Source organism: Pipistrellus hanaki (assembly GCF_964339955.1).
Source record: "Pipistrellus hanaki genome assembly, chromosome: 5".
Classification (NCBI taxonomy): domain Eukaryota; kingdom Metazoa; phylum Chordata; class Mammalia; order Chiroptera; family Vespertilionidae; genus Pipistrellus; species Pipistrellus hanaki.
In genome coordinates this window covers 81,070,421-81,081,626 of record NC_140507.1, presented here as the reverse complement: position 1 = coordinate 81,081,626, position 11,206 = coordinate 81,070,421, and the positions used below count along the sequence as shown (strand labels likewise).

At 49.4% G+C, this 11,206-nt stretch overlaps 1 protein-coding gene across 1 annotated transcript; it reads right to left on the bottom strand.

Annotated features, from left to right (window-relative positions):
- RPL18A (ribosomal protein L18a) lies at positions 1–3,382 on the bottom strand. The gene is made up of 5 exons (XM_084886051.1): positions 3,199–3,382; positions 1,688–1,867; positions 997–1,126; positions 307–416; positions 1–148 (listed from the first exon to the last, which is right to left on the bottom strand). Exons 1-5 carry the CDS (start codon positions 3,214–3,216, stop codon positions 56–58), a joined length of 531 nt encoding a protein of 176 aa, XP_084742177.1. The 5' UTR covers positions 3,217–3,382; the 3' UTR covers positions 1–55.
- Between the last annotated feature and the right edge of the window lie 7,824 nt (positions 3,383–11,206).

The window sequence follows — 11,206 nt, the reverse complement described above, 5'->3', positions numbered from 1 at the left end:
GTGAGCAGCCCGGCTTTCCCGTAGAGTTTATTTGGGCAGACCAAGGGGCGTGCATCTAAAAGAAGGTGTTGGGCCTCTTGGTGGTGAAGCGTGGCTTGTGCTGGCGGCGAAGGACCCGGTGCGGCAGCGGGAACTTGATCTTGGAGTCCTGTGAGAGAGAGAGAGGCAGGTGAGGGGGTGGGGCGGGAGCCTCTTAACCTCCGTCCTCTGAAAGGTCTACAGAGCGTGGACATGCCCCACTGGGCTCCTGCGTCAGACCCAAGGCTGGGGGTGCCCCCCAGTCCAGCAGGGGCCCCGCACACTCACGTGGAACTGCTTGACTGCCGGCCGGCGGCACTTGCTGGCTGCGATCTCCTCCACCTTCATGATCTGGATGGAGTGGGCGCGGGCGCGGTGCCGGGCGCCCATGTCTCGGTCTGCAGGGTGAACAGGCGCTAAGGTGTCTGGGTGTTCCCCAAAACCCCTAGGGTGCTTGCCCAGGAGACCCCTCTGGCCACCAGGAGTGTAGAACCTTCCAATTCACTTCGAGGGGCACAGCCACAGCCCCCAAAGGCGACAAGATCCACTTGCTGTCAGCACCTGTTTCAACGGCTGCTACAACAAGCAGCAGTTCTTGGGTTTAGGTGCTTGGGTTTCAGCCGACAGGTGGCCCAGCCTGGGAGCACCCTGGGCCACTACAGGTCCCGAGACAGGACAGGACAGGGGCTGGACCCGGGTATGGTGGGAGCTGCATCTATACCAGACACTGGCCCCAGAAGCCCACTTGCTGCGAGGTTCCAGGAAAAGGTGTTCCTGGGATACCCTCCCCATCTCTGCACCCTGAGCAAACTCCCGTCACCACCCAGGTCTCCCCACACCCTGCAAAGGCGCTTGCATTTGTCCTGCCTCAGTGTGTGTGTGTGGGGGGGGGGGGAAAGAAGGAGGAGGAGGAGGTATCAGACCGAGCTGCAGACGTCAGGGTGACTAAAGGACGGACGGGCGGTGGCAGAAGCTTACAGCACTGGGTGACGGCGCCTGCGGTGGTCAGGTCCCGGTACTCGCGGTACATGTTGTGGGTGCCACTGCGGGAGTCATAGCGCAGCCAGATGCCGAAGTTCTTTACGCGAAGGGGGGATTTTTCAAACACCTGCCAAAAAGGAGACTGGCTGAGGAGAGAGTGGTAAATGGGCCTCCACCCCACCCCTACCCTCACCGGGCAAATACTTCTTCTACCCTTGCTGTCCCAAGGATAGCCCCCGACCCTCCAGACATCTGAGGGCAGCCTGCCGTTCACAGAGCAGTCCAGGCCCCTTTCCTCACGGGGACCAGCGTAGATCCTAACTCCTCCCGAACCAGCTCTCCAGGAAGCAGCGGAAGACCAGCTGCCGCCATGTTGCCACACGATGAAGAGTCCGGTGCCCATCACGGCAATGTGCCCAGGCGACGGCACCTTTCCTCTTCACAGGTGAGGTCCAGGGAAGGTGGCGACCTCAGCTCAGATATCCCAGCACCACAGCCACCCCATCCCAGGCCTTGAGCTTTCTCGTTAAGAGAAGAGCACTGACGCACCCATCCTATTGGGACCTAGGGCCTGAACTACCCCTGTGAACAGGACCGGGGCTCTGAGGCCCACAGCCCTGGGAGGCCAGGCCTGCCTCCTGGGAGGTGCAGACCCACTCCAGACCCGCCCTGTCCTGGACACTCATACCTGCCCGCAGTAGACGATTTCCCCCGAAGACTTCTTCATCTTCTTCAGCTGAGACACAAAGTACCAGAAGCGGGACTTGGCAACAACATGGTTAGGTGCAAAGATGCGCATGCGGTAGAGGGGTGGCGTGTGGCACTTGGGGGTGGGCAGGCAGCGCCCCACCACTTTGTACTCTCGAAGCTGAAACAGAATTAGGGGTGAGGTAGGACCAGCAACCAGGCACCTGTGGAGATGCCTCGCTCTTTCCCAAGACCTGTGATGCCCCAGCCCTGGGCTTCCATGTGATTGTGCTCACCTCACTGTCCAGCCTTCCCCGTAAAGTAAGGGCAGGGTGCCCTCTGTCGTGGCGTGAGAAAGGTGGGCAGGATTATCAACCTCACTGTCTCTCCTTTGTCTTTATACTTGTGGCAAAATGGGAGGCCTAGACTTGCAGCCTCAGAATAACCCGGCTTCTCCATCCACAGCATCTCTGCAGCTCACAGACATCCTACCAAAGTGCTCTTTCACTCGGGGCTCAGAGACACTAACCGGCCTGGGATCTCACAGCCCCTCCAGGTAGCACCAAAACAAGAACCCAGTACCCTCTCCAGCTCTGGGCTCCCTGCACTGCTGCCAGCTGCTTGTAGCTGCCTGCATTTCCCCAGATGCCCAAGGAGATCTGGGTTCCCTGTCTACATGAATGCTAGGGTACGTTGTCTGCCAGATCGAAGCCTGCGATATGGTAGACAAGAGCCACCCACCTAAATGACTCGCCATCATCTTATTAAGATCAGTAAAAGACAGCCCCAAATACTGCCTACTCGGCTCCTACTTCCACTTCTGAATCTGCCACATTAACACGTTAAGCGCCCAGCCTGTTTTGTCTTCCGGACGGAAAATAATAGTGTCCGTCACCGGTGACTGACAGGGCGCTTAACGTGTTAACCTCGCGGATCACCCGTTCTTAAAGAACCGACGCAATCCCTCGTGGAAACGGAGGCTGGAGAGCTGTACATTCTCTCTCCCTCCCTCCCTCCCATGTATTTCCCCAGGACCCACTCTCCCATCCCTGCATCATAGCGCCCTGATTTTGCCCAGCACTTGCCACAGCGATAAGGCTCGCAATCTCCTCGTCCATTCGGGTTTATAGCTTTCTTCTGCTTCTCACAACCATACTGGGGAACATGGGAACACCACTGCCTCCCCCAGAACCAGGTTCACTATCCGAGACTCAGAGACTCAACGAGGTCTGGCGGCAAGAGCCTCCACAACGTGCAACGTGGGAAAAAAAAAAAAGTCGGCCTCCGATCTCCGACCCCGCGATCCCCGAACGGGCCCGGATCAAGAACCGGGCTCCCCACGCGGCGCCCAGAGTGGCCGCCATGTTGGCTGCAGCTCAGGGCTGCCGCACGGACTGCACGGGCCCCATCCGGGAGCGCGCACTACCGACTCGGCCCCACAACCCCTCCTGGGTCCCCCATTTCGATTCGCGACGCGCTCCCCGGCTCCCTCCCTTGTCGCGGCCGCCTTACCGTTCCCGAGGCCTTCATGGCGTGCTCCCCACGTTCGCCACCACCCACAAAAAGGAAGTGTCTCCTCTCGCACAGCCGCTCACCACGGCTTCGTTACAGGAAGTCCCGCCCTCTCGAAGCCGCGGGCCCATTGGCTTCTTGTCCCCGCGCTCAACCACATCTGTTTCTTCATTGGTTCTCTTTACAGCCCCGTCTTCCTTAGCGACTAGACTACAACTCCCAAGAGGCAACGCGGATAGCCCCTCCTGTTCCGCCGCGGCCGTAAGGTTGCATAGGCGCGCGCAGCTCGCCGGGAGTGGTAGGCACCGGGAGAGACGTCAGTGGCGAGTTACAGCATTTTCATTCCCCCTCTGTCCCCTCTCCCCCACCCCGCCACAGCTTAAGTATAAATATCTAGAGTGGGCGTGATTTTATGTTATGATGGCGACCCTTTCCAGGAGGTGTGTTACGGAGGTCTCAAGCCACAGATCTGAGAATTCTTATCTGTAAAATGGGAATAATACCACTGTTTTTCTCCTAGAAATGTGACAATAATTAGATGGGATAACCCATGTAAAACGCCAGACACAGAGCAAGTAACAAGTGGTAACGTTCAGTAAGCGCTAGAATGCTAGTTGTCACTATTATTATGGGGATCTGTTTGTGTTTCGTAGTAGCAGAGATTCAAACCCTGTCTCCTTGCCTCCACTACAGATCCTGGGCATCGTGGGGGGAGGAGGGAGGGAGTGGGGGCGCTAGAACTGGCCTAAGTGCAGCCCCAACTTTTGAGAGGCTCTGGCAAAAAGAGTCTCTCCTGGAGGAGAGACCAGAAGATGGAATAAAAAGAACCAAAAACACTTCACGATTTCAGGCTGTGAAGAAAAACAGAGGAAAGAGGATAAATTGGAGGGTTTGTTGGGCAGAGGTGGGGGAAGAGGCGGGGAGGCTGCTCTTGGAGAAGGTAACAACTGAGCCCAGTTAGCATTTTTCTATTTTTTTCCTAATTAAGTAATTAATAGCTTCATTGACACATAGTTCACATACCATACAATCCACTGGCATTAACTACCATTTATTCCCAGACACGTTCATATACTTAGTATATACACAGCTGTGCAGCCATCACCGTAAAATTTAGAACATTTCCAGCATCCACAAAAGAAGCCCCTCACAGGTAGCAGTCCCTCCATGTCTCCCCTCCCCCAGCCCTAGACAACTATGGCAGGAATCTGTTTTCTGCCTCTATGTCTTGCCTATTCCAGGTTTCTTACATTATTATAACCAGACAAAAGGAGGTCTTTTGTGATTGGTTTCTATCACTTAATGTCTTGAAGATTCATCCCTGGTGGAGCATGGCTTAATACTTCATTTCTAGTTACTGCTGAATAATATTCTATCGTATAAATATATCTTGTTCACCCATTTGTCAGTTTGTGGACTGAGGGGTCCCGGGTTCGATTCCGGTCAGGGGCATGTACCTTGGTTGGGGACACATCCCCTGTAGGGGGTGTGCAGGAGGCAGCTGATTGATGTTTCTCTCTCATGATGTTTCTAGCTCTCTATCCCTCTTCCTTCCTCTCTGTAAAAAGTCAATAAAAATATTTTAAAAAAATTATTGAGTTGTAAGAGTTCTTTATATATTCTATGGATACATAGTTCCTTATCAGATACACTTTTTTCATTCTGTGAGTTATCTTTTCACTTTTAAAAAATGTATTTTATTTATTTTTTACAGAGAGGGAGAGATTGAGAGTTAGAAACATCCATCAGCTGCCTCCTGCACACCCTCACTGGGGATGTGTCCACAACCAAGGCACATACCCTTGACTGGAATCAAATCCAGGACCCTTCAGTCCTCAGGCCAAAGCTCTATCCACTGAGCCAAACCAGTTTCAGCTTCACTTTCTTTCTTTAAATTTATCTTTATTGTTGAAAGTTTTACAGATGTCCCCCTTCCACCACTGCCCATTGACCCCCTTCCAGCCCACACCCACCCCATCACTTTTCATTTTCTTAAAACATTTTTTATATCTTTATTTTATTTTTGTTTGTTTGCTCATCCTCACCTAAGGATATTTTTCAATTGAGTTTTAGAGAGAGTGGAAGGGAGGAGGAGAGACACAGAGAAAAACACATAGATTGGTTGCCTCTCTCAAGGGCCTGACCAGGGCCGGGCAGGGATGGAGCCTGCAGCTGAGGTACGTGCCATTGACCAGAATCGAACCTGTAGGCCGATGCTTTGTCCATTGAGCTAAACCAGCTAGGACTTAAAAAAAATTTTTTTTTTTTCAAATTTCCTTCTTTTTTTTTTTTTTTAAAAAAGGGTCCCAGAATCGAACCCGGGACCCTTCAGTCCCCAAGCCAACGCTCTATCCATTGAGCCAAACCGGTCTTGGCTAAATTTCCTTCTTTCACTTTATTTTTTAATGAACAACTTTTTTAAAAAAACAAACCACCCACATATTTTTATTGATTTCAGAGAGGAAGGGAGAGAGATAGAGAGAAACATCAATGATGAGAGAGAATCATTGATCACCTGCCTCCTGCACACCCCTACCTCCTGAACACCTCTTACTGGGGATCGAGCCTGCAATCCAGGCATGGGTCCTTAGCTGGAATTGAACCTGGGACCCTTCAGTCTGCAGGCTGATGCTTTATCCACTGAGCCAAACCGGCTAGAGCAGTGGTTGGCAAACCGAGGCTCGAGAGCCACATTCGGCTCTTTGGCCCTTGAGTGTGGCTCAGCATTAGAACCACTTCTTCAAAATAGACTCGCCCAGGCTGAAAACTGACTTCTGCACATGGGCCACGAAGTTTCAATTGCGCTATATGTCTGTGCCCGCAGGTGGTATTTTGTGGAAGAGCCACACTCAAGGGGCCAAAGAGCCACATGTGGCTTACGAGCCGCTGTTTGCCGACCACTGAGCTAGAGCCCTCTTTCACTTTCTCAATTGGTTTCTTTGAGGCACAAACATTTTTAATTTTGATGAAGTCCAAATAATCTTTAATAAGTTGGACTTCATCAAATTAGATTTTAGAGAAAAGAAGGGAGAGGGATGGAGAGATAGAAACATTGGTGAGAGATAAACATCCATCCGCTGCCTTAACTGCCTCCTGCTCGCCCCCCCCCCCCCCCCCCGCCAAGCTGGGACCTGAGCTGCAACCCAGACAAGTGCACAGATAGGGAATTGAACTGTGACGTTCTGGTTCATAGGTTGATGCTCAACTACTGAGCCACACCAGCCAGGCTGTCTTTTTAAAAAATATATATATGTGCTCAGCTGTGGGTGGACCTGAGAGGGGGTGGTGAAGGTTGGAGAAGACAGAAAAGAATAAAGCTGGGGCTTGGTGGGACACTGCCCTCTGATGGAGAGACAGAGTCACAGCCTGCAAGCATTTATTTTATAGCCATATTCCACAAGGCAAAGTAAGGTCAAGATGTTTACAATGTTCTCTCAGATTTGGAATCTACTCAATTACGTGCACCTGATCAAGCTTTATTTACTTGCTGCACCTCCGGCAGCCTATATCACTTGTCAGTGTTTCCCAAACTTCTCTCATGATGAGAATCACCCGATGGAGTTGTTAAACTACAGATTCCTGAATCCCAACTAAGAAGTGCTGCCTCCTACACATCTCTTACTGGGGATCAAGTCCACAACCCAGGCATGTGCCCTTGGCTGGAATCAAACCTGGGACCCCTCAGTCCACAGGCTGACGCTCTATCCACTGAACCAAACTGGCCAGGGCTTGATCTTCTTTTTTTAAAATAAAAAAGAGGTTGGCCTGAATCCCTTGAGTTTTCATATGATTTTAGGATCAGCTTGTCAATTTCTGAAAAGAAGCCAGCTTGGATTTTGATAGGGACTGCACTGAATCTTCAGATCCATTTGGGGAGGATTGTCATTTTAACAACATGACACCCACCATTTTACTTTTGGTTTTCTACATCTGGTGTCTTTTTTGCTGTTTCTCTATTCTCCCTTTACTGCTTCCTATGCATGAAGTGACTGTTTTATAGTATAACATTTTAATTCCTTTAATGGTTTTTTCAATATATTTTTTGAGTTATTTCCACATTATAAAAAGAGGGATAGAGAGTTAGAAACATTGATGAGAGAGAAACATCAATCAGCTGCTTCCTGCACACCTCCCACTGGAGCTGAAACCGGTTTGTGCTCTCTTTTTATAATCACTAAGTTACTCTAGGGCTGAACATATACATCTTACCTTAGAATCTACTTCAGATTTATTCAGCCTTAATTTTAATGACATATAAAAGTGTGACTTCTATAAGCTCATTTCCCCTTCCCCTTTTGTACAATTATTGTTATTATTGCGCTATTAATGTTGTACACATTACCTCTACATGTTGTAAAACCCCACAATGCATTGTTATAATTACTACTCCATACAATTAAATTGTTTGTCTGTTAAGGAAGCAGACAACAGAAGGGGGCAAGTATATATTTATAGAGTTGTTTTGTTAACTTTCTCCTTTTGAGTTTCTGGTTCCCTTGATTAGTCTTTGTGGATTGATTACTACTTGGTGTCATCTCCTTATTCCAATACAACTTTGCTCCCTCCACCTCCTTTGTGCTGTTATGGTCAAATATATAAGCTATAAACCCAACAACACAATTAATATATATAGGATGTCACAAAAAGCATATACACACTTTGGATGATTATAAAGTCAGTGTTTATTAACATACAGTTCATCTTCAAAAGTTATTTTATTTTATTTTATTGATTTTCTACAGAGAAGAAGGGAGAGAGATAGAGAGCTAGAAACGTCAATGAGAGAGAAACATTGACCAGCTGCCTCTTGCACACCCCCTACTGGGGGTGTGCCCGCAACCAATGTACATGCCCTTGACCGGAATTGAACCTGGGACCCTTCAGTCCGTAGACCGACGCTCTATCTATTGAGCCAAACCAGTTCGGCTAATCTTTTTTTTTTTAAAATCAATCTTTATTGTTCATATTATTACAAAGGTTCCTCATTTCTTCCCCCCTCCACCAGGTTCCCACCCCACCCTCTGCCCTTTCCCCACCCCCCCACTGTCCTCATCCATAGGTACACAGTTTATGTTCAGTCTCTTCCCCCATCCACCACTCTCCTAATCTTTTTTTTTTTGATCCACACCTGTTTTCAAACTGATGCCTGCCCTGGTCCAGGCGCTGCTGATAATGGAAGCATTGGAATCACAAACATCTGGAGTCATTTCACTCGGTATTTGTGTGCCCTCAGTTTGTCCACTGTTGCCGGTTTTGTACTGAAAACTTTATCTTTCGTGTACCCCCATAAACTATTTTAGTGGATAAATTTTCTCTGTTCAAAGCTTAGTCTGACTTCACCCAGTATTTCAAGTCAGTTAAACCTGAAAAGGAGTGAAAATTAAGTGAGTATACATTTTTTGGGGGGCATACTGCCCTCCCCAAAAATGTATACTCACTTTGAATAATTATAAAGGCAGTATTTGTACGTCAACTGCGTTGGCAAATGTCCAGCAGCATTTAGGATGAATTTCCCTTGTTCAAAGCTTAGTCTGACTGAAAAGAAGCATCAATTGGGCTATAACCTGTTGTGTATGCATGTTGTATTTTTATTCATCTGATTTTTTGAATAATTTGAGAGAGAAAAGAAGAAGCAGTACAGGTGTGCTCTCTTTTTATAATCACAGAATTACTTTTATCTGTGGTCTTGCGCAGAAGACCAGGTTAGAGAGGACGCCATCCGGACGGCACTACCCCAAAGGTCCACTAGGGGGCAGCAAAGCCCGTTTCTCTCTGGCGGGCAGCTAGCCTGGACACTGGCTGGTGTGGGGCAAGTTAGAATCCCATTGATAGTTTCCCGGTGCAGCGACCCTCCGGCCCTCAGTCTTCCCACCCATTCCATGAGGCTAATAATAGGTCTCAGTTGGTAGGGTTGTGGTGAGATTTAAATGGCCTGTGATTGTTAGGACTGGGGAGGCAGGAGTCCTGCCCCTGCTGGTTGTGCCCCTCCCTGTGTGTGTGAACTCGGGGCTCTGAGCCTGTGTCCCCAGACTACGTGGAGTGAATGGTGGTGGAAAGAGGTCCTGATAAACCCGGGGCTGGGACTGGGGCACAAATGAAGTGTCCCAGGGGGAGCATGAGATGGGCCTACGGAGAGTATATAGTGAGGACGGAAATAAAAGGGAGCTGAAACCGGTTTGGCTCAGTGGGTAGAGCGTCGGCCTGCGGACTGAAGGGTCCCGGGTTCGATTCCGGTCAAGGGCATGTACCTTGGTTGCGGGCACATCCCCAGTGGGAGGTGTGCGGAAGCAGCTGATCGATGTTTCTCTCTCATCAATGTTTCTAACTCTCTATCCCTCTCTCTTCCTCTCTGTAAAAAAATCAATAAAATATGTTAAAAAAAAAAAGAAAAGAAAAAAGAAAAAAAAGGGAGTGGGGAGGAGGAGGAAGTGGGGACAGAGAGCCCCAGCCTTGAGGCCTCGCGCTTCTGTCTCCAAGGTCTCGGTCAGGGTGACCCACCCGGCAGCTGAAGCGGATGATCTGCCTAATGTTTGTTTTAAAGGCTTTTTTTTTTTTTTTTTTTTTTTAACATTGTGGCTCCCAACCACACCCCTGACACACAGTCTTGTCCCAGTGCATCCCTCCCTTCTGCTCCACCGGCCTCCACCGGTGCAGGAATCCGAGCTGGGTAAGCTGGTCCTGGACCTCGGACCACAAGCCAGGCCCTCTCATGCTTCACCCACTCTTCCGTCTTGGCTACTGGCACTCACCTGGGTGGAGTTCTTCAGTCCCTTTCAGGGCTCACCTGGCTGGAGTTCTTCAGTCCCTTTCTCCTCAAAATGCCCAAACCACCCACTCCCCTGGACCCTCGCTGCCAACCCATTCAAACTCTGGCCTCCTGTCCCCGATTGTCCCTGCTCCCAACCCTCCCAAATTCATTCATTCATTCATTCATTCATTCACTCATTCATTCACACCGAGGACACAGCCCTGATCGGGACCACCCAAACCTGCCGTCGTGGGGGGAGCTGACATGCAAACGGGGTGAATAAATGAGCAAAAACAAGATAAATAAGGAAAACATGCATCTGGGCAGAGTGATCTGTGTGAGGGAGAAAGATAGTGAAGAAGGGGTTCTGTGGGCTCTGCCCCTCCCCAGCTGGACCCCTTTCTCCTGGGCTCACCCTCACGAGGGGTGTCCCCGGGCCTTGTCAGAAGGGGGAGCAAGGCAAGCTGGAACCTCCTTCCTGCCACTTCCCATCCCGGCCTCAGTCTCCCCCCTCGTGAGTGGGACCACAGCGCACTCCTCTGGGTGGCTTCAGGGTTGAATGAATGGCTGCGCGGAAGAAGCAGTGGTGGCTGCCAGTGCCCTGCTGAGCCCTGAACGCCTGCTTGCTGTTGTCATGAACAACACGATTGTTTTTAGGGACTCAAAGAACTGGTGGCCCAGAAAGAAGCTCACTACAGACTGATTCACTTGCCTTTCAGCATAACGATTATTGCTTGTCTCATTTTTGATTCTTATAAGTATATTTCCAGTAGGACATGATCTCACTCATCTAGGGGAAATGGTGAACAACACAGACTGATGAACAAGAACGGACCCAGAGATAAGGAGCCATGGGTCAGACTGTTGGACCTCAGAGGGAGGGTGGCCACTTGAAGATGAACTGTATGTTAATAAACACCAATGCTTTTTTTGGTAAAAGGGAGAGATCAACCAAAGGACTTATGTGCACACATATGAGCCTAACCAGTGGTCAAGGACAATAGGGGGGTGGGGGCATGAGTGGAGGGGGGATTGGAATGGGGGGTTGAGGACAGATATGTGATACCTTAATCAATAAAAAAATTAAAATAAATAAAAACAAAACAAAACAAAAAACAAAAAACAATACGATTGTTTTGGTTCATGGTCAACCTCTGAATAAAAGCTCCAACCATTCCATTTCTCTCCTGTTCCCTGTGGTTGCATATACTTTATTTTTGTATGAAACACCTTTTAAACACTATTAACAGATACAAAATT

What these genes read in the sequence shown, in the direction of transcription:
- RPL18A (XM_084886051.1), bottom strand. An exon ending in AAATCGTCTACTGCGGGCAG is followed by an intron (nt 1,127 to 1,687) that starts GTATGAGTGTCC and finishes CCTTTTTGGCAG; the next exon opens with GTGTTTGAAAAATCCCCCCT. An exon ending in CGGCAGTCAAGCAGTTCCAC is followed by an intron (nt 149 to 306) that starts GTGAGTGTGCGG and finishes TCTCTCTCACAG; the next exon opens with GACTCCAAGATCAAGTTCCC.